This window comes from Echinops telfairi, unplaced genomic scaffold, assembly GCF_000313985.2.
Source record: "Echinops telfairi isolate 266 unplaced genomic scaffold, ASM31398v2 ScPeMD7_443;HRSCAF=831, whole genome shotgun sequence".
Lineage (NCBI taxonomy): Eukaryota > Metazoa > Chordata > Mammalia > Afrosoricida > Tenrecidae > Echinops > Echinops telfairi.
The window spans coordinates 73,228,753-73,251,003 of NW_022104341.1; the positions used below are offsets into that span (position 1 = coordinate 73,228,753).

At 58.6% G+C, this 22,251-nt stretch overlaps 1 protein-coding gene across 1 annotated transcript in view; it reads left to right on the top strand.

Annotated features, from left to right (window-relative positions):
* The window catches only part of SSBP3 (single stranded DNA binding protein 3), a 52,697-nt gene extending 31,149 nt beyond the window's left edge, over positions 1–21,548 (top strand). The window contains exons 5-15 of the mRNA XM_045291899.1: positions 3,401–3,467; positions 3,554–3,630; positions 9,336–9,400; positions 10,000–10,048; positions 10,528–10,563; positions 10,868–10,922; positions 12,110–12,180; positions 18,758–18,836; positions 18,966–18,994; positions 19,114–19,215; positions 19,910–21,548. Of these exons, the coding sequence (XP_045147834.1) occupies positions 3,401–3,467; positions 3,554–3,630; positions 9,336–9,400; positions 10,000–10,048; positions 10,528–10,563; positions 10,868–10,922; positions 12,110–12,180; positions 18,758–18,836; positions 18,966–18,994; positions 19,114–19,215; positions 19,910–19,939 (660 nt within the window). The 3' untranslated portion in view covers positions 19,940–21,548. The remainder of the gene's footprint in view (positions 1–3,400; positions 3,468–3,553; positions 3,631–9,335; positions 9,401–9,999; positions 10,049–10,527; positions 10,564–10,867; positions 10,923–12,109; positions 12,181–18,757; positions 18,837–18,965; positions 18,995–19,113; positions 19,216–19,909) is intronic.
* The last annotated feature ends 703 nt before the right edge of the window (positions 21,549–22,251 follow it).

Genomic DNA, 22,251 nt, shown 5'->3' on the forward strand with positions numbered 1-22,251 from the left:
CTTGCCCCTCCCCTCCAGCCACTTCTTGGAAAAGGGTCTTCCTTCCTCCTTAATGAAGTTAATTGACAATGTGCATTTTTCCCTGGAAGCTTTTGAGAACTGCCAAGGCTGGTGAATGTAATCCTGCTATTAGGGGAGAAATGGCCCGTAGGAATGCTTAGATCGTGAGCCGGGTGCAGCGGGGCAGGACGCCTGTGAGTGTTTCCGCTTCCCAGACCCAACTCCAAAAAGAAGGGATCTGTTGGCATCCTGAGAACAGTGGTCTGCTTACGGCCGGGCCCCTCCAGCCTGGGGTCCTCTGGCTGGCAGTGCTGGCCCATTGGGACGGTCTAGAGAAGGTGATGCCCTGGATCAGCCCATCCAGGGCCAGGAGGGGGTCTGGGGTCACTAAAGAGACATCAGGGAGATGAGGTGTCTTTTTGTGACACCGCCCCCCTTTTTGGCCAAGATCTTTTAGCATAATTTATTCAGTGACTTTGCAAAACTTCAAAAACCCCGAGTGCCACGCCAGTCCCCCACACCACCCTAGGCACCCTGGGAGCCAGAATTGCCCTGCCAACTTGTTGGGCAGTGTCTGAGCGCAAATCCTCCTGGCCTGAGGCTGGGCAGGACAGCCATGGCATGGGCTGCCACGGGAACTCCTGCCTCATTGTAACCAGGGGCCTCGGGTTTTCACGTCACGTCACCCAGGTGGTGCCTCTCCGGTTCTCCCCTTGATTTTCCCTCTAAAGCCCTTTGCATCCCATTTCCTTTGACACCATGGGGGCCTGTGTGGAGAGAGGAGTTTGAAGCAGCTCTTGAGCAGAGAGTGGGCCTTACATGTGTGGCAGGAGGAGCAGACAGAAGGTCGGGTGGACAAGGGACTCCCTGAAGCCTTGGACTCCCGCCAGCTCCCAGTCCAGAGACGTGCCCACCCTGCTCTGCCCTGTCAGGTCTGTGGCGTGGTTAGTTCTAAGACTGCTTGCCCACCACGCCTTTTGTTGGTAACTTGTCAGTAGCGTGTAAGCCTTTGCCGTCACACATCCAGACCCTCCGCAGCAGCCTGCCCCCAACCCCCACCGACCGGGGGGATCCTTCCTGTCACTCTGCCCTTCCTGTAGCAGTCGAGACACATGGAGAGTAAGTGGGGCAGGGAAGGGGTGGGGCGTGTTCCTCGGCAGCAATTAAGCAGGAACAAGTGTATAGGAGAGCTAGTGGAGAGTACTCTCCATCTGCACACAGCAGTGCCCACCTCCCCGCGGGAAACCCAGTTTCCTAGGCACTGCTGAAGTGCTTATTCTCCCAAGAGGGCTGTGCCCCTGGGCAGGCATCCCTGGGCCGGAGGGTCCCAGGAGCAGGTACAGGCCACTGTGGCAGGTGAACGAGGCAGAGGCACACTTGCTTGGGCTATCACCCATTAGGAGCTGGCATGTTCTGGAGGGGTGGGGACCAGGGCTCACAGGTCTTGGAGCCTGCCTGCTGCCCTCTTTGCTGACTGTCAAGTGAGGGGGGTGGGTGACGAACGGTATCCCCATGGAGGCTGGCTGGCTTGGGCAAGCAGGTGGAATTGTCCACTCCCGGAGCAGGAACAGACCTCTCTTAGACCCCGTGGTGCAGCAGAGGAAGCGCTGGCCTGAGGCTGCATGCACTGCTCCTTTCTACATCTAAGGGCTTCTGGCTCCTCGGTGGGAGAGTACCTCCCCTGGGTCAGTCCCTGTTGCAGGAACACCACCCACCCACCCAAAGTGAGGCTTCCCAGCCCCACACTGGTACACCAAGCTTGGACTGGGCTGCTGGGTCACCAACTGAGCCAAAAATCTCAGTGACCCAGGAGATCCCTCGCCCACATCCCTCACCGTCCTGGGATCTCCAAACCAGATAACCTCAGGCTTAGCCTTCCTGTCCCCCCACGCCCTCTGAAACCCCAAGGCCCCAAGAAGGCAGCCGCATGAGTCAAGCATGGGAATTTGGGGTGATGAAGCTGGCCTGGGAGAGAGGGAGAGGTCGGAGCAGGTCCAAGGATGGGAGAGACTTGCCCCGGCCTCCCCAACAGGGGCCACACCCCACTTGGTGAATTTGGGATCCTTCCCAGGCTCCCACGCAAGCCTACCCCAGCATAGCCCGTCCCGTTCTGTTCTGAGGGTGGAGAAAACTAGGCTGGTGTGTCCTTTACCATCCACCACTTCTTCCTGGCACCTGTGTGGAGTCTGCCACTGAGCGCAGACAAGCCAGACTTACGCAGGTCCTTCCCACAGCAACAGTCAGGCTGCTAGGCCCCAGGCTCAACCTGAAATGGCTGCTGTCTGCAGAGGGGAAGGACCTGCTCTGCGGAGAGGCAAAGGCTTTTTGTGGGTTTAGGGGTGGGGACCGAGCAGTTGGCTCTCCCCCCAGCCTCGCCCTCCCTCTCTTTTCACATTGCAGCTGCAGTACCTCCAGCCCCAAGCTAATTCCTCTTCGTGGGGTTTCACAGCACACTTCCTGCACACGGGAACCCTGTAGCAAACTGTTCTCCCCACCACAGTGACCATCACACCCACCTGCGATCCCCACCACAGTGACCGTCACACCCGCCATCCCCACCACAGTGACCATCACACCCGCCACCCCCACCACAGTGACCATCACACCTGCCATCCCCACCACAGTGACCGTCACACCTGCCATCCACACCACAGTGACCATCACACCCGCCACCCCCACCACAGTGACCGTCACACCTGCCATCCCCACCACAGTGACCGTCACTCCTGCCATCCCCACCACAGTGACCATCATACCCTGCCATTGCATCACATTCACCATCTGGCCATTTAGGGGCTTACTCCCCACACTTCCCATGTCAGGTAGAAACAAGCAGGTAGCCAGGAGATCTGAGCTGAGGACTTGTCCTGGTGCTGCCAACAAGTGACAGGGGACCTTTGGGCTGCTTTTTCTGAGGAGGGCCCTACTAGTCCCCATCCGAATCTAAAGATCTCTTCCCTGCTTCCTTTTTAAAGGGCCTCTCATGGTGTGGGGTTTGAGTTGTGGGTCTCGGCCCCCCATGATTGGGGTTAGAGATAAAGTTAAGGTGGGGGAAAGATGCATTTGGCTTACACTGCAGTGGCAGAAGCTGAGGTGGGCACCAGGAAGGGCTCTACTGCCTCTAGGCGAACCCTGTGGAGCATGGCATCAGGTGTCCCTGTCCCACGAAGGCTGGCGTGTGGGCAGTGCCTGCCTTCCCACAAACAGGGCTCAGCCCCCCAGCTGCTGGGGTAACTGCCGTTCACGCCAGCGGCTACTTCCTTCCAGCCATAAAGCAGCAGGGATGGTCTGAGACCATGAGTGAGCCCAGATGGCCAGGTGGGTACTACCCTCACCTGCGGGGCCGAGGCCCCCTGGACTCGCAGCTCTGCAGTGTCGCTCAGCGTGTGCTGTCTTCCAGCCTCCAGGAGGAGTCCCTGGGACACAGCCGTTGCTGCCTAATTCCATGGATCCCACCCGGCAACAAGGTACAGGGGCGGGGCGGGGTGTGGCTGGGCTGGCTGGGGCATCGGGCTGGCCTCCTCCCCCGAGGCTCACCTGCTCTCTCACGCAGGGCACCCCAACATGGGAGGATCCATGCAGAGAATGAACCCTCCGCGAGGCATGGGGCCCATGGGTCCTGGCCCACAGGTAACTAACTGCCTGTCTGTCTGTCCGTCTGTCTACCTGTCCATCTGTGTGCACCGCCTTCTCTCCTGTCTTCACGTCTGTCCGCCACGCCTCAGCTCGCAGGGGTAAAAGGATAGGGCTGCCCATGTCCCATGCTCCTCTCTCTGCCCAAGGCTGAGCTGGCCACACACAGCCAGGAACAGCCCCGTGAGTGGGGAGCGGGCATCGGGGGACCCTTCTGGAGGGCCGACTTTGGAATGGGGAGCCCCGGTGTGGAGTGTGAGGAATTTGGAAGGGAGAGGGTCTAGTGCCCCACCAGGGATGCTGGGTGGGCTCAGGGGCCATGGGGACTAGAGTCAGGCCAGTGAGGGACAGTCCTGGCTCTCCCCACACCATACCATCTGTCCTCAAAAAAGCCACTTTGAGAGGTGTCTATACCTGGGTTGTCAGCAGTGTCCCTTCAGACGGCAGAGAAGGATGGTTGTCCAGGTCCCCAAGCACCCACCTCAGCTATTTCATACAGTGACTAAAAAAAATGGCAGGTTAGAAACTTGCAGAAGAAGTGCTTGCAAGCCCCCAAGTACTTGTACTTCCTGGTCACAGCAGAGTCGCCGCCCTGTGACTCTGCTTTATGCCCCAGAGGGAAGGACCTCCTGGCCCAGGTCTGACGGGTTCTGCCCGCTCTAGAACATTCTCCCAGTGGACTCCCACCCTCTTGAGTTGGACGGAGTTCCGCTTCCTGAAGCAGCCAAGGCAGAGCTCACTGTGTCCGTCCGGTCTTGGGAGCTCTGGAACCTGACTGCCTGCCAGATGATGAATCTGGATGGGGCTCAGGGTGGGAGAGGTTTGTTTGTGCCCCTTCTTGGCTCCCTGCCTAGAAGTCTGAGCTTGTCTTTCCCACCCCTGGCTCATAGATGTTTGGGATTCTCAGGGGCCTCCCCCACACACCTCCCTTTTACAGGGAGAATATGACTGTCCCATAGACCCACAGTTTTTTGCATCATTCTGGAGTTTCGTTTACTGCAAGCCCAGCCCTTGGCTTCCCTGTACAGCGGTGGTTTGAACATCTGCAGTGTTGAAAGATTTGGGGGAGGTCCTTGGCTTCTGTTGGCCCCGTAATCCTAAAAGGAAGCAAGCCTTCCCCAACCACTGCCCCGGTGTCCTCGTCTTCCCTCTGCCCCCACGTCCCCCAAAGCTCATTGTTCTCCCAGCGAGGGGCTGCCTGGGTCAGAAGCCCCTTTGGAGCACGCAGCAGTGGGGGAACGGGGAGGTGCAGGAGGGTGGTGGCTGAGGCAGGAGCATGGAAGCCCCACTCACCCACCACGTGCTCACAATCCTCGGAGGCTTGGCCGGTACGTCCGTCCAGGGGGGCGGAGCTGTATCTGCCTCGGGAGGAGGCTGAAAAGTGGCAAGTTGAGTCTCCAGTGGGACAGCCCAGCCCGCTCCCCGCCCTGGCAGCGTCAGATCGCCTGAAATCCAGGGCCCTTGTGGCTTGCACTGGGTGGTTGCTTTATGGTTCTTCCCTTTGTTGTTGGTTGTCTTTCCCCTGGTTTGGGCTTGGCAGCAGCTGGTCCAGCCTGTGCTTATGCCTACATTCTAGAGCAGCGGTGCTCAACCTGTGGGCTGAACCCCCTTTGGGGGTCGAACGACCGTTTCACTGGGGTCGCCCGATTCATAACAGTAGCAAAATGACAGTTATGAAGTAGCAATGAAAATCGTTTTATGGTTGGGGGGGTCACCACAACACAAACTGTATTAAAGGGTCTCAGCATTAGGAAGGTTGAGAACCACTGCTCTAGAAGCTAGAAACAGATGTGGTCACGCTGGCTGAGGGCAGTGTTCCAGAAGGTGAAGGCCCCCTCCCCTCCCCAGCCCACTGTGAACCTGAGCAGCAGCCCGGCACCCTCGGGTGGTGTACTTTACCAGGCGGTGAGGTGGTCCAGAGCCCGAGATCTTGCTCCCAAGGACTTCTAGGAGTGGTTTGCAGGAGGTGGGGTTCCCCTCCGCCCCAAGAAGTGTCCCAGAGGAAGGAGGAGATGCTAGCACGGGGCTGAGCCCTGCTGACCCCGGCGCCTCCACTCCCCGCCACCCCCCACCCCCATGCAACAGCACACCCAGCAAGCACACTGGCTTTCCCCGTGCGTGGCCCAGGCACTGGGTTCCTTCCAGACACGAGCTTTGTGACAGCACGAGACCCCAGAATGCTTCGTCCCTGTTTTCCCGTCAGCCCCCCTTGCAGGTGCAAATGGTGGGCCCTGGTGAGGATGGGTGTGTTCCAGGGTCTGGGACGCAGCAGGGGAGGGTGGGGTGTGCTGGAATCTACCATCAGGCCATAGTGGGCACAGCAGGTCCGGGGACCTGAGAGTGGGAGACGGCTGGCGCTCCCTACTCCCCAGCCCCCCGTCTCGGTGCCCTGAGGGCATTGCCAACACCCCCAGTGCACAGAAGGGCTCTAAAGGTAGAGTTCTAGAGCCAGCCAGCCCAGCGGGCCAGCCCCCAGCTCCGCAACTGTAAAGTGGGCAGTCCTCGGGAGGGGTGGGTGGCCGGGGTGAGGTGGAAGCCTGAGAGCAGGAACACAAACAAGGCGACCACCCCCAGCTCTGAATCAGGACCTGGGTCTGGGAGGGACCCCCAGCCTCTAGTGAGCGCCCCTGTATGTGCAGTGCCACCGTGAGGCTGGACAGCAGGCTCTCCCCAGCAGGAACTGCACTACTTACCAGTGACTCCCTCGGCACCCAGGTGAACAAAGGAAGGAAGGGGTATGGCTCTTTGGGCTCCAGAGGAGCTTTCAAAAGCGGCCCCAGTGACACTGTGCTTTACCCCTTTCCTGTTTTTGAGCCCCAGAGCCCAGGACACACTCCAGCTGAAGCAGCCCGCCCTCCGCCCTCACGCTGAGACAGCTTTCACTGGGTTTCCTGAAACAGCCAGGGGCCAGAAGGCAGTGTTCTCACATTACAGCGTTCTCGCCTTTTAAAACGTGTGTGTGTCAGTGTCCGGCAGGAACCTTTGGCCAAGTGTTCAGAAGTGACTGCAGGTGGAGTGTGGCTCACACTACGGGGCACCTGGCCAGCTCTGGGGAGAGGAGGGAGGCCGGCTGGCCGGCAGGGGTGCTGGGGCTGGAGTGGAGCTGGCAGAGAGGTTTTGACGAAAGACAGCCGGAGGTCCTTGGGACAGCCCTGTGCTGCCCTCTGGAAGCTATGTCCCCAGGACCAGCCTGACTGTGCGTCTAAGCCAGTGGTTCTCAACCTTCCTGGTGCCGCGACCCTTGAATACAGCTCCCCATGTTGTGGTGGGCGTATCTGCATGTGGGCAGATCCGCCTGGAGACGGATAGAGGAAGAGTGTCTTGGTTCCTAAGACCATCAGAAATACGGTCTTAGGCGACCCCTGTGAAGGGTCATGACCCCCAGGTTGAAAACTGCTGCTCTAAACAAATCACTCAGAGATAGAAAGACCAGGATCCCTTTCCCGGAAACACCCCGTGGTCCTAGGGAGGGGGCAGGTGGACGGCGGGGGACCTTTGATGAGCTTTCCTAGGCACCCCTGTGGAGGCTTCCCCGCTCAACTGAGCCCCCACATGATTGCAGGGCAGGGTGGAGGACAGCCTCCCCGGCTCACTGCCTGGATGCCTCATGCCATCTCCTGCTACGGGAAAGGGTGCTGGGTGTCCCCTGTACAGTGCCCAAGACCGGTCCCAGGAAACAGTCCCCACCAGCTGCCATGACTGCCTGCCTTTCCAGCCTCTGGGGCCCTCGACGAGCCTGGCTCCTCACAGCAAAGGAACTGAGGGAAAGGTGGGGGTTCACGTCCCCAAGCATGGGGTCCTTTGTGGATCCTGACCGGCTCAGAGCTGTCCAAGGTGTGGTGTCTGAGACAGACCCCCGGAAGGTTGTCAGCCTGCGGGCTTCCCCAGCACCTCCAGCACTGGGGGAAGGCCGAAAAGCCGTGGGGCCTGGCCCGCTCCTCCTGAGTCTCCAAGCCCTCTAGCTGGTGTTTCTGATTTGAATCACCCTCCCAAAAGCCTAGTTTCTTTGTCCCTGTATCTGCTGGGCTTCTTCTGTGGCCTTGACCCCTGTGACCCTCCAGTTGTCACCTGTGAAATGCAGGGTCTGAGCAGAGGCCTGCTGGGCGGCTCCTGCAGGCTGGGCTGGGCAGGGTGTGTGCCCGGAGCACCCTCCCAGTCCCCCGGAGATGCCCACAGCCTGTTGAAAGGGCTCCTTTTTGGGGTGTGCACTGTGAACCTGCTCCTCAACCCACCCAAAAGGAGGCCGTATCATGTTGTCACCGGATTGTTGTAGAATCCACATGTGCTTCCCAAGCCCCACCCTCAGGTCTTATTGCAGCGCCCCCAACCCCCACCGCGGGGGGGGGGCAGTCAGCTGTAGAGAGAACCAGTCCTGCGCCTGCTACCACGTGAATGTTCCTTGTAAACCTCACACTGAGCGGAAGAAGCAGACACCAGAGGACAGATGTTGTGTGATTCCACTTATACAGAGTAAAGGCGGGGGTGGGGGTGGGGGGTCTCCATTCTGACTCATAGCAACCCTATAGGATGGGGTAGAACTGCCCCTGTGGGTTTCTCAGATTACATCTTTACGGGGGCAGAAAGCCTCATCTTTCTCCTCAGGAGCGGCTGGTGGTTTTGAACTGCCAGCCTTGCGGTTAGCAGCCCAGTGCATCTCCTGTGAGACCACCAGGGCCCCTGTGTGGAGTCTAGAACAGGAGAAGTCCTGCAAGCTGATTGGAGTTTGCTGGGGCAGGGGAGGTGGGGGTGGCGGGCGCTCGCTCAGTAGTGGACTGTCCGTGTGGAGTGTTGAGAAAGTTTGGGAAGGGGTGGTAGTGCTGGCAGTAAGTACAGCGTGGTGAATGTGTCTCTCTGTTTGGCACTTGGAGGCAGCGGGAATACACGCTTTCGAGAGCAGCGTTCCCCACAGCAGAAGTCTTTCTGAGAGGCCCAGAGGGAGGGTGACAGCACCCCGGGGCAATGTCCCTGCCGCCCACCGTGTGGCGCATGGAGAGGGAAGGGGCCGGCGCAGGCCCTGTATGGTCAGGGACTCCTGGAGTGCCCACTCTGGCCCCCCCCCCCCCTCGGTCTCCTGGCATCCCCCTCCCCACACCCAGCAGTTTCTGAGTACTCAACAGACTCGGGGACCCCCAGCACAGAAAGGAAGCCACTGTGCCCACCGAGGCCCCCCCGCATGCTGGGGCTCGGCCAGGTGGGAGGGGACCAGCAAGGTGAGGTGTCTATGCTTGGGGCCCGAGCTGGCCCAGGGCCTGAGGAGCACTCCTCTGCCCGGCCCACATGAGGAGCACTCCTCGCGCCACTGTCCATGGGGCTCGTGCGCCCCCTCGGGGTGCCCTTACCTTGCCAGGTCAGATCCCTTTACCTGCCTTGAGACCTGTGGGAAAGAGCAGCGCAGAGAGCTGCCTACTTGACATCCGTAGGTTTCTGCGAGACTCCTCCGGAAGCCCCTGAGAACGCATGGAAAGCTGTGCTTGTCCCTCCGTGCTGGCTTGGCGTCTGTGGTCCGTCCCTGTCACTCACGCCCTACCCGCCCCCTGCCCTGTCCAGAAATGGTGGCATTTGTTTGTGGTGTCGTTGTGTTTCTCATCCCCCCTTTTCACGGACGAGCCCTCTCACTGATCTTCTGTCTGTCTCTCCTCCCTCCTCCTCCTCTCTCCGGTCCCTCTTGCTCCTCATAGACTGACCCTTGGTTATCGTTGCAGAATTACGGCAGCGGCATGAGACCTCCACCCAACTCCCTCGGCCCCGCCATGCCCGGGATTAACATGTAAGGCAAAAACAACTTGTCTTGCCACCCAGGGCCTGCGGCTTCTCCTACCCCGGTGCCCTCCCTCCCCCAAGACGCGTGATCAGATGAACACCTCTCTGGCACTCCATCTCCTCGTCAGTAACATGAGGGTGTGGATTCCGGCCGGCAGCTCACACTTAGCCCTCACGCAGTGCTTCCGCGTGTGCTTAGCGCCCATAACAGCACTCTGCCGAGGCAGTTAATGTTGCCCCCCCTCCCTCTCCCTCTTTACAGAGGAGGTCACTGGGCTCAGAGAGGTCAAGTCACTGCCCGAGACCACACAGCTTAAGTGACAGGGTTTGAACCCTGGGGGGTTCTCACTGCAGAGCCCATACCCCCCCCCCCACTGTTTCCTAGGATGTCCGTGGGTGTTAACAAGCCCTCTTCAGGGATAGATGGACAGATCCCTTTGAGAGTCTGTGGACCCCTCTCCAGGGAAGTGCACACACAGGACATTGACGAGCGTGAACCTCTCGTTGGCGCCCTGTTGACCCACGTCGGCCCTAGGACTGTACAAAGGACTTGCTTGATTGTGCTGCCCCACCCCCACCCCTTACTGTCTCCCTTCTCCTCCGCAGGGGCCCCGGCGCCGGCAGACCCTGGCCGAATCCTAACAGTGCTAACTCAGTAAGTACCCACGACTGGTTGGGGGTGTTTTCTAGGGTAGGGGGTGGTTCCTGTGCCCCTGCTGTAGGTGACACTGTTCATGGGGACAGTGTAGCAGGACTCCTGGGAGACCAGCATCGGTGGCCTGATGCCTCAGGGAGAAGCCCACCTTGCCTGCTGGGCTGCCCCCTCCTCTGCAGAGGCCAGGTCTGAGCTGAGAGGCTGTCCTGGGCAGAGGCTTACAGGTCTGGCTTCTGGTGCTCAGAGGGAGGGACAGTCCAGGGTGATAGCCTCCATGCCTTGGGCCCCCGCCTCTGTGGCTCCCAGCCATCAGAGACCTGCACAGGAGAGAATGGGCTCCAACCTTCATATCCATGACCGTGGGGAAACTGACCAGGAGGTTCTCCTGGACAGTGGCACTGGGTCCCCAAATGAGTTCCAAGGCTAAGGGGGTGCTGCCTGTCACAAGACTAACCGGTGGCTCCCCATCTGATTTCCAGATTCCATACTCGTCCTCCTCGCCCGGTACCTATGTGGTAAGTGTGTGGGTTCGGGGCGTGGCCTGTCCAGCCACATGTGCCTGGGTGTGCAGGGACCACCGGCTGCTCCCGGCTCACTCCCCTCAGAAACGCATCCCAGGCACAGGTTACACACTGTCCTAAGACCTGCTGCCGATTAACCCAGGCGGCCAGCACTCGGCCGTGTGTTTGTGAACCCAGGGGGGTGTGGTGGGGTCTCAGAGCCAGTTGCCCGGAACAAGGACCCGTCCTGTGCCCTGAGTGAGTGCTGGAGGCCATGCGTCCCTGTGGTTCCTGATGCCGTGTCCCATCTTCTCTCCAGGGGCCCCCTGGTGGTGGCGGTCCCCCAGGAACGCCCATCATGCCTAGTCCCGCAGGTGAGAGGACTGGGGACCGAGGTGGGGAGGGTATTTGGTGGTTCTGCAGGGGTCCGGGCCCTGAGCAACTTGGCCTCCAGGACATCCGGGGTCAAGAGGCTCCCTGGTGCCAGTATGTCAGCCAGGGGCACTGCTTATCTCTGGTCCTGGGTGCTGCCCTTTTAGAACAAGGGTCCTCGCTGCCCTCGACTCCCACGAGGAAGGGCTGCCCCTGGCTGCCTGCCTGGGCATTTTCTCTAGATGCATCTAGTGTCCAGGGTGTTAGGGCAGCTGTTGTTAGAGTCATCACCCCCTGGGCATCCAGTCCTCTCTGTAGGAGAGTCCCTCCCCCACTCGCCTTAATCACACGAGGGCAGACATGCACATGTGGGCACGTATGCTCACACGCATGATATCACTGTGTCTCTCTCCCTGCTAAGAATCGCAGACCAGCCAGCTAGAAGTCACTCCACACACAGCCCGTACCCCCTCCCCAAATGAGAAGAGTGCGGCTGGTGGGGTTCTGCCCGAGAAACACAGACCCGCTCCTCGTAGGCACACACTGGCTGGTGGCTTACAGAGACGTCTCTCGCTAGCCGGGAGACCCTTTCCCCTATCCCTCCTAGGCTCCCCGTACCAGGGAGGCCGCTTGGCTGCGGGGCTGGAGCTGGCGGCTGCGCGCTCTATCCGCTGCTGCATTTTTATGAGCTGCATGACCTACATTCAGGCTGGGGCACAGCCGACTCTCCATGTGTTAATTCCCCTTAACCCCAGGCCCAGCCCTCCTCCCCTCCCCTCCACCAGGCAGGGTGCTCCCTCCTGGGGTGGGGGGCGAGCAATGTGTGGCCTTTCTCTGCCCCCACTAAGGGGTGGGTTACCCGGCTGGCTCCCGGGTCTCAGTACCAGTCTAGTGTCCGGGCCCTGGAGCTGAGCATTGTGGCCTCCACAGGCCCTCTTGGCAGTGTCCCAATGACTGTCCAGATGCCCTGAAATGCTCCCTCTCTGGGGTCGAGTGGTTTTCGCAGTTGAATTTTCTGTGATTAAAAATTTTGTGAATCTTCATTAAATACAAATTAGCCAGAAAATGGTGGTACTTAGAAGGAGTTTTAGGTGATAAAATACAAAAGAATGAGTTCAAGTGCCAGGAGTTTGTTTTAATTAAGAAGTGAATTAATCACCCCGACTTGCCGGTTTCCACTGTTCTACAGATTCAACAAATTCCAGTGACAACATCTACACAATGATTAATCCGGTGCCGCCTGGAGGCAGCCGGTCCAACGTAAGTCTGCTTTCCAATAATTTACATATCAGATACCATAACAAATCATAATTAGCTTCGTCGGGCTGAGGGGGAAGCACGTTTAATTGATTTCAGCCATTTGCTACCAAAGATGAGTAAAATAAACCGTCAGAAAAGTGATTAACTCTCGGGCAGCTCAGTTGCCCTTTCATGGCTGGCAGCGGTGGGGGGTGAGGGGAGGGATGGATGGAGTGTGTGTGTGCGTGTGCTGTCAGAATGAGGTCACCGGACACCACTGCTGGGACCCCCACTGCTCTGCTCAGGTGCTGGTGAAGAAGGCCCTTGGCATGCATGGGCGTCTGGGTCTGCCCCTGCTTGGCCATCCTCCCCTGGACAGCCCCGGCCCTGAGGCCGATGCCCTTGCTGTGGAGGTTGAGGGTGGGGTTGCCAGCAGGAGGAAGCAGCTCGGTGGCCCCAGCGGCCTGCCCTGCGCCCTGTGGACCTGGTGACCTCGGGCCCCACCCCTCTGCCTCTCCTCGTGTGACTCTAGAAGCGACTTCTCGCGTCTCGGCCTCCTAATCCCAACCCCTCGATGGATGTCCAGCTCAGACATCACCTTTCTGCTTCCCGCTGGTCCCTCTGCTCCAGAGCCCTTGGTTGGAGGCATCCTGTCCCCTAGCTGGGCCTCTGGGCTTAGGGCCTGGCTGACCCACCTCTCCACACCCGCTGCCATGCTCTTCCCTCCACATCTGGGAAGGAGGCGCCACCTGTGAGCTGCAGGGCAGGAGGGCGGGCTTGTGGTCCCAGCGTTGTCTGTTGCCTGCTGTGAGTGGGATGTGGCTGTCAGGGTGCTCCGGGTGGCTGTTGGCTCAGTTCTTAAGGTGACACGCATTCCCTTGTGTACTAAACCCTGGTCACAGCCACCCCGTCAGGTAGAGTCTTTGACCTGCCCCCTAGGGTGCTGAGGGCAACCTCAACCAGGGTGGCATGAGGAGGAGGTGTGAGGATTGTGTGCCACACACATTCGTGCTTGACCACCCACCCGCCCACTACCCTCCTGGTCAGCAATGCCTCCCTCCAGGTTTTGGGAGGGGAGTCCCAACGTTTGGCAAGGGACGTGGCAGGTTGGGAACATGGACACAGTTTTCGGTGTCAGTTGGATGTGCTGTCAGTTACCCACCTCAATGGGGCCCATTCCCTTATCCCCCTGACCACTCATGTCCACAGCCGTGACTTTCGGGGCACAGGGACCTCCATCCCCGTGCTGCCTCACTGGGAGGAGTGTTGCCTGTCCGCCTGTGGCTCTGCCTGCCGGTCCCCTGTCTTGCTCCAAATACAGGTGGTGCCAGGTCCGAGTTTGACACATTTGCTCGAGCGAGGTCTGATGAGAATGAGAAGGGAGTGTGGTTCCACCACAGCGTGACCCAGGCATCGCTGAAATGGCAGGCTCAGTGACTTGGTTTTAATCGCGTGCACGTGGCACGTGGGCGGGGCCGTGGGTGACCACGCAGAGTTTGAGCGCGCTCCGGGCAGAGCCTGGAAGGGAACGGCCTGCAGGCACGTGGGTGAGCATGCATCCCACAGTCCCGGGCCGCGTTCTTGGGCCTCCTCATCCGAAGAGACACCAGTGGCCGGCAGAAGCAGCAGCTGACAGACCTGGGGCACACACATGGACAGGAGCCACCGAGTCCTCCCCGACTGTCCCCCGAGCTGAGAAAGGGCTCCTCGTTGGCTGACAGGGCAACTCAACAAACCGGTGTGCTGGCTGCTGTGGCTAGAACTGCGCTACCCCAAAGAAGAAGCGGCGGGTGTCCTGACTGGTCCCTGGTCCCTCGGGGTCTGTGATGACACTACTGGAGCAGAGGAGCGGTTCTGTGCCCCTGGCAGGTGTCCTTATAAAGGAGGGAGGTGGGAAGTGCCCCGGGATGCCGAGGGGCATGAAGTTTCTTCTCCCAGAGACCTCAGAAGGGGTCATCGTAGCTGAGACCCTGCTGTGGCTGCGTAGCCCCGGAGCTGGGAGGCCATCCGTTTCTGTCCTGCAAAGCCACCTACTTGGTGGCATTTTGTCCCAGAGACTCTGTGGTACAGGGCAGTCTCCGCAGAGTCCTGGCAACACCACCCGAAGGGCTCCCTCCCTGTGGCTCTCAGGGACTTGGAAGGAAGCATGGCACGCGTGCTCTCTCCTTGCAGGTGATTTTAATGTTGACACAGAAAGCCCAGCACAAACGACGGCTCTTCTCTCTCCCCAGTACGAAGTAGACTTGGCTCGTTGCTCTGCAGTGTTGGCAGGCAGCACCCCGGTAAATGTTGGCAAGTTGTGTATAGCCGATGAACTTTCGGAGCAAAGAAAATAAAGAAGAGCTTGCACATTCCCGGCCCTGCACTCCTGTGGACACAGCACTGTGTACAAGGAGTGGGTTTGCATACCTGTGATACTGATCCTCGTCACGATTGCCCTTCATATTTCGACGTTCTCAAAACACGCAGAACCACTTAGAGCAGTGGTTCTCAACCTTCCTAATGCCGCGACCCTTTCATACAGTTCCTCGTGTTGTGGTGACCCCCCAGCCGTAAAATTATTTTCATTGCTACTTCTTAACTGTCATCTTGCTACTGTTATCGGGCGACAGCTGTGAAAGGGTCCTTCGACTCCCAAAGGGGTTGCGACCCACAGGTTGAGAACCGCTGACTTAGAGGGTAAGACAAGAGGGACGTCTTGGAAGTTGGAAATGGGACACGTGCATGCCACTTCTCCAGAACTGCTTGGCGAGCCGAGGGAGGATGAGCCGCCCACCCCTGCCCTGCTCACTGCCCTCCCCGTGAGGCCGCAGCAGAATCTCCCAGGGTAGTCAAAGGACTCCTGGGCATCCCAGAAAAGGGCACCCACATTACAGGGGTCCTCCCCATTCCTGTATGCTGAAGACTGCAACTTACTTGGAATCCACCTTCAGGGTCACGTTCTGTGCTTGCAAACCACTGTCCCGGAGAAAGCGAGGCTTCCTCGTAAGGACATCATCCAGTATATGCTTCGGGCGTCTGCGAACGGCGGCCGTGTGAGACAGGGTGGCCCAGTCATGGACTGCCGATGGACGCAAAGAAGGCTCCTGACAGACAGCAGCCTCCCAGAACAAGTCTGGCACAAAATTGGTGGATGTCTCCGGGGAGGTGGCACCTGGCGCCTGCAAGTGAACACCTGGGCTGGAGAGTCCAGTGCTTAATAGCTGCCCCTCCCCCCAATTGCTTTTGTGGCCAGTGTGTTTAGCTCAGGAGCCCGGATTGCATGGATTGCATGCTGGGGAAGCCCACGGCTGTTACCGAAAGGTTAACTGTTCAAAACCCTCAGTGTAGCTCCGTGGGAGGAAAGGCCTGGCAAACTGCCCATGGAGAGAATTCACCATAGGAAACCCCGTGGGCTGGCTGCACCCGTCTGTCCTGTAGGGCCACTCTGAGTGGACGGAGCTCCCTGCCCGCAGCACCACAGTACCCTGTGCTTGATGCCATCGCATTGGACAGACACTGGGCTGCAAGACACCGTGCATTTTGCGTTTGGCTACATTCGTCTTACCGCTTCATCCGAGGAGTGCGGGAGGGTCTGAGCCGGCAGGGCCCGCAGAGAAGAGGAAGCCGAGCAATGTCTCCCTCTTGTTTCCTGGCACAGAAGCATCGCTGCCGGTTCCTCTCCCACTCTGCCATGGAGTCGATGGCGACTCAGCGGACCCTGTAGGACAGGGGGAACAAGTTGCTCCTGTGGGTTTCCAAGACTGTCACTCTTTACAGGAGCACAAAGCCTGGTCTTTCTCCCTTGGAGCAGCCAGTGGTTTTGAACTGCCGACCTTGCAAGCCCAAAATATTGCCACCTACGACACCAGGGCTCCTGTTATGTTATTACTGCTATTAAAGGTACGTTAGGTAATTTATCAGTCCTATTACATTTCTCCTTTTTAAAAATGCTACAGTCACGTATCTTCAGAACCTGTCTGAGTCTAACCACCAAAAGTTAGTTACATGCCCGGTAGTTTCTGCAGAACAGCCCTGGCGGTTAGCGGTTGCCCATCGGGCTGTGCTCCACGAGGTCGGCCATTCAGAACCGCCAGCTCCCTGTAGAGAGTGACAGCCTCGCACCCACAGGAACAGTCATGACTGTTCCACCCTGTCCTCCTCAGGGTCGCAACGAGTCAGCGTCCACTCAGTGGCATGAGTTTAGACTCGTTCCTGTCAACTGTCATACCGGAGGATAGGAATATTATAAAATCACTGCTCTGTTTCCTCACACTCATTAGCCGCTTACTGATTGCTTCTGCTTGTCACAGCTCACTGGCCGTGTGCCGTGTAAGTAACAAAGTCGCACATCATAGACCAGTGACGCCCGAGCACCTGGATAGTTGTCCATGTGCAAATGGTAACGTTGGCTCCCTTCTTGGCCCACACACATACACAGTCGACCCCAGAAGAATCTTCACCCTGAATGTGAGACTGAAAGTATAAGATGCTCACAGGAAAGCATGAGCGACGTCGTCGTGTCCTGGGGTGAAACAGCGTCTATAATTATGGCACCTGACGGTTACTCAGAAGGTTAAACGGCTCTTCGGCTCCAGCAGGGCCGCCCCAGACAGACACCCAAGCACCCGGAAAGCCTGCGTCCACAGAAACCTTGTCCGAGAATGTTCTTGGTAAGTTATTCGTAACAGTCAAGAATCAGCAACCACCGCACTCCTTCCACAGACGGTGGAGCAAAGGGCAGTGCCCAAGTGCAAGGGAGCGTTGCTCGTGCGAGAGCAAGAGGAGTGAAGTCCCCGGACACGCTCCAGTGTGGCCGCCCACACCTTGACACCGCTCTGCAGGAAGTTCTTAGACACGGAGGCCTATCCGTGCGTGACGGTGCTGTTCCTAGAACCTGTGGAATGGGATTGCAGTCGGCAGCTCTACGGCAGACAGCAGACGGAGGGCAGGCCGCTGTGGGGCGGAGAAACTTCTGAAACGGGTTGTGGTGCTGTGCGCCTATATCCTCAACGGGTCGGACACTTCAAACAGGTGAATTGTGGAGGGGCTTCAGAAAGACACAGTGAGGAGATAATGTGAGTTTTCCACTTTTGGAAAGCCCTCGGGTAACGCAATGCACCTGTTAACAATGGAAAATACGCACCGTAGACACCCAGGAATGTACCGCTTTTCCCAGGTGTGTCTCTGACACAGCAGTGGCACGCGGGTACGTGATATGATGACACTTAGACCGGCACCGTCGCCGTCAGTGGGCTCAGACAGGAGGCCAGTTATGAGGGTGGCAGGAGACCGGGCAGTGGTTCATTCTCTTGACCTTAGTCCCCGTGAGTTGTGGCCCACTTGATGGCCCCCAGCAAGGGTCCCAGGGGGTGTCGGGGCTGAAGCGTAAGCATTGGGCTGGGAGCCTCAGAGAGGCTGGCAGTTCAGCCCCTGAGGGAGAGCGAAGAGCCCCTTGGACTCTCGAGTCCCCATGCAGAAACCCCACAGGGCAGTTCACCCTGCCCTCCTGGGTCTGTAAGTTCAAAGCCACTTCACGCCAATGAGTGACGCTCCCTTTCTCTCGGAGTTTTTTCACCTTCCTCAACACCGCTCGGTTTACTGGGGTGACGTTTGTTGCCAGATGCACAGGTGGTGAGCCTGGGCCGCCTTGCACTCTGTCTCCACCTCACCCCTGCACTTCTGCTCTAGCTGCTCCGTGCTGGGGAGCTTCCTGGGGCCCAAGGCCTGCCCTCCCCAGTCCATCCATGCCGCCTCCTGCGTGCAGCCGACTCTGGCTTCCCTGCCCTGCTCCAGCACTGCCCCTGGAACGCTGCCACTGGCTTCTGGCTCTTGCTTTGCTCTTGCAGGCTGGGCCCCAGGTGCGCAGGCCAGATACCCCCCACTCTGCCACCCTCCCCTCCCACGTGCCCGCTGGTCTTCATCCCCGAGACCTGGCTCTCCAATGTCCCCGCTGCCTGTGACCCCCGCCCTTGTGTGTGCCCTTTATGAATGGATTTGATGGTTCTTGGCAAGCCTGGGGCGGGGGGGGGGGTCTTATTTCTGAGGCTCAGACTGGTGTGCAGCATCTATTCTGCATGGGAGCTCCCCTCATGACCACGCTACCACCCACAGGTCTCAGAGACAACTCAGGTGTGTCCCTTACAAGTGACCAATGCCCAGCTCTGCCCACTCAGGCCCTCCCATGCCTGAGAAGCTTCTGAGGAAGGGCATGGGGAGGCACATGTGGCAGGAGCCCCAGGGCCGCCGTGCCCTCGCTGTGAGAGATCTGGGCAGTTGTAACCACCTTGCCCCTCCGTTTGCTCATTGGTAAAACGGGTGTGGCTCGTGTTCATGCTTAGCTGGACACTTTATCTCTTGTCTGTGTGTGAGGTTGACTGGGGGGCTTCAGACGATCGGGGGGCGGGCAGTGGGTGCAACCCCCAGAAGAGCTCAAGGGGCTTGGAGGGAGAGCCGGCACTGGGGGGGCCTTTGTCTCCTCACATGTCCCTCGGCACTGCACAACTCGGGGCCATGTCAAGAAAACCTGATGGCCTGGTGTGGGGGGGACTCCCCTAGTGGCTGACTTCCCGGGTGTGGGAGCCCACTGAGCCTCCGTTGCTTTGTGCCCCTCCCTCAGTTCCCGATGGGCCCTGGCTCCGACGGCCCGATGGGCGGCATGGGCGGCATGGAGCCCCACCACATGAACGGATCATTAGGTAAGCCCACCACATGGCCACAGGCAGCTGGACCTACCCCAGAGCGCGCGAGCCTGGGATGATGAACCTGGGAAGGGGGCATCCGCGGGAGAGCGAGCAAAAAACTGAACCAAGTCTCCTCCATTCCAGGGTCGGGTGACATAGATGGACTTCCAAAAGTGAGTCTACCTGTAGCTTCACCCACCCACCCCCGGGGGGCGGGGGCGGTGCCTGGAAGCCCCTCTCCCCCTGTGTGGGCAGGCTGTGAGGCGCTCAGCTCTCCCTCCTCTCTCTGCAGAACTCTCCTAACAACATAAGTGGCATTAGCAATCCTCCGGGCACCCCTCGAGACGACGGCGAGCTAGGAGGGAACTTCCTCCACTCCTTCCAAAACGACAATGTAAGCCCTGGCTTGGTGGGGGGCCTGGGGCCCTCCTGAGAAAGGTGCCTCTCACCTGCTCCGCACCCCACCTCCCTTCAGACTGCTCGTCCTGGCCTTGCCCCAGGGAGCCCTGGCCACTCACTGCCTCCCCAGGGCTCTGACCTGACTGGTTAACACCCCCCCACCCTTGGAGGCACCACCTCAGTCAGCAGCTGGGACTGAGCTAGTGGAGCAGCATGCCTGCATGTTGGGGTGGTGGTGGTGCAATTTTCATTATCCTGGCGGGGTGGGGCCGGGGAGTTGTAACCAGTACTTTCCAGGGTCTCCGAATGCTGCCCATCCCCTGAGAAGGAGCAATGTGGTGGCTGAGCTGGCCTCAGAGCCACAGCCTGGACCCACCCCGGGGTGCTCCTGGCAGGGCACTGGGTTGCAGGTTGCAGACCTACCCCGCTGGGAGCTCAAGTCCTGGAGAGCTGACTGCCCCCACAGGACAGGGCAGAGCCCGCTGCTTCTGCCTGCTAAAAATAAGAGTGGTTTGGAGTGGCGGGGTGCTGACTTGCTCCCATACTTCCTGAGCCCTCAGCTTTCCACCCAGGTCCAGAGCCCCTGCCCCATCCCCACCCTGCTGGGCCCCACACAGGGCTGCTGGGACCCCCCCCCACCCCACCCCCCCGGGCCTGAAGGTGTTCCTGCTCTGCTTCTGCCCTTGCAGTATTCTCCAAGCATGACGATGAGCGTGTGACTCGCCCCCTCCTCCTCCTCCTCCTCCTCCTCCTCCTCCTCGAGATGCTGAGGGCGCCGATGTTGCAGGCGGGAAGATGCCCGAAATTATGCAAGAAGTGAGGTGTCATTACCTGGGAGCTAGGGGAGGGGCACCTCCCCCAGCCCCTCTGCCCCTCCCCCCACCCCACCATGCCCTCACTTCTCCCAATTTTAGTTTCATGCAATAAAAAGGCCGAACTTTTTATTCCATAAAACATGAAGGACAAAATGCAAAATAAAAATATATTTCAAGTCAGCAACCAGGAAAAAAAAACAAAAACACCTTCCCCTTCCCAAAAGGACCTTTTATGTACATGACACTTTTTGTTGTTTTTGTTTGGGGTTTGGTGGTTGTTGGGATTTTTTTTTTTAATTTGTTTACACGGGTTTTTTTGGGGGGGGGAATAAATTTTTTTTAATGGAAGCTTCTAGCAAGCACCCCACCCCAATCAACCTCTTTGCTTTTCTTCTCTTAAAAAAAAAGAAAAAGAAAAAAATGCCCTGCTATCTGTCTGCCCCCCCTCCCGTTCTTCCATCAGGAGAGCTAGTCTAGGTGTGAGGGCACCATGGTCTCTGTAGCATCCAACATCCTCATAATAAACTGGACCGTTTACAATTGGTGGTTTCTTTCAAAAGGCCTTTTATGGAAAGAGAAGGGAAGTCATCCTTTTCTGTTTGAGGTTGGTGGGAGGGGCAGGAACCTGGACACATGCCCTCGGTCTCTCCCGTGGCGCCGGCAACGGCTGCACGCCACGTGGGCCCCCGAGCCCCCGCCCAATGGCAGAGGAGCCATGCCACCCATCGCCGGAGCCGCCGGGACCCTGCCTTGGCCCAGCCCTTCGCCTGGACCACGTGCCAGCTCCCGGGACTCTCCACCAGCTTCCAGCCGCCCCGCCGCCCTTCCCAGCGAGGATCCTGCCAGCTGGGGGTGCGGCTGGAGCCCCCTGGGGAGAGACCGCGCCCCACAAGATGGCTGTGACCTGGGACATGGAAACCAACCTCCGCGCCACCCGCCCCTCCTCGATGGGCTTCCAGTGTTTTTTTGTGTCTGTTTCCTCCTTTCTCAGAGACGGGGTCTGGACCAGAATTGCTCTGTTTGTGCTCAGAATGCCGGAAAGACTTTGGAACTGTTGGGGGGGAGCGGGGTCACCAACAACCCGGCGTTCTGTTTCCAGCCCTGTTTAGTTTTCGGATACCTGCGAACCCAGCCTGTGCCCCCCTCCCAGGAGGGGCAACTGGTGGCCTCAGCCCGCCCCACCACCACCACCCATGGTGACCTCTATGTCTTTCCCTCGAAGACACCCCGATTCTTTGTACATTGATCCGCCCTGCTCCTCTCCCCTCCCCGGTAGCTGGCCTTTGTTTTATTGCCCCCCTTTCTGATCCATGTATTCATATCATGTGGGAGATCATCTGCCTGGAAAAAGACCTTGTGCCGACTCTTGGGAACATTGTAGCTGTTCTGTGTTTTCTTACCCTGTAGTCTGGTTCTGAATTACGAGAGGAAAAAAAAAGTAATTATGATACATTGTAGTTTGTGTACGATATATGTTGATAAGGTTTTATTAAAGGGACATCTTTTTTCCGCACCCCTTGGTGACTATGTGGTGGTGGTGGGGGACCTGTTTCAGGGTTGATGGTCTGGTGACAACGCAGGGAGACCTGCCGGGCTCGCAGCTTTGTTACCAGGACAGAAGGAAGGCTTGTCTTTAAAGCAACGCCTGCCTCCTTGTCCCCCGCACGTCCACCGCACACCACTTCCCGTGGAGTCACAGTGACCTTGGGGAAGCTGGCGTGGAAGCGATGGAGGACATGAGCCCCACTCCAAGTATTTGGGGAGGTTCTAGAAGGCATTTTGGATTTCCTGCAAATCACATCTGGCTTGTGGAAATGGCTTCTGGTCACCTGGAGGTAGGAGAAGGCCCCTGGCCCGGGATCCCCATGGGCTACAACCTCAGCCTGCCTTTTTCCCTCATCAGAGGGACCCCCACACATTCCCAGCCCAGTCTGAAGTGCTCGGTGGTAGGGGCTGCTGGGTTGGCCTGAAGTGTGTGAGTACTGGGCTCTGGGAGACCAAGTTTCTTTTAAAAGCCTGGTGGCACGGTGGTTCAGTGCTTGAAAGGGCTACGGCTGGACGCCAGCCCTGCACAGGAGGGAGGGTCGGGGGTGCCCTGCATCCACAGAGATGAAGACCCCAGGAGGCAGTCCGTCTGTCCACGAGTTCGCGTCAACTGCAGCAGACTGGGTTCTTGTTCGAGGCAGTGGAGGGTCTGGGAGGATTTTAAGGGTGGT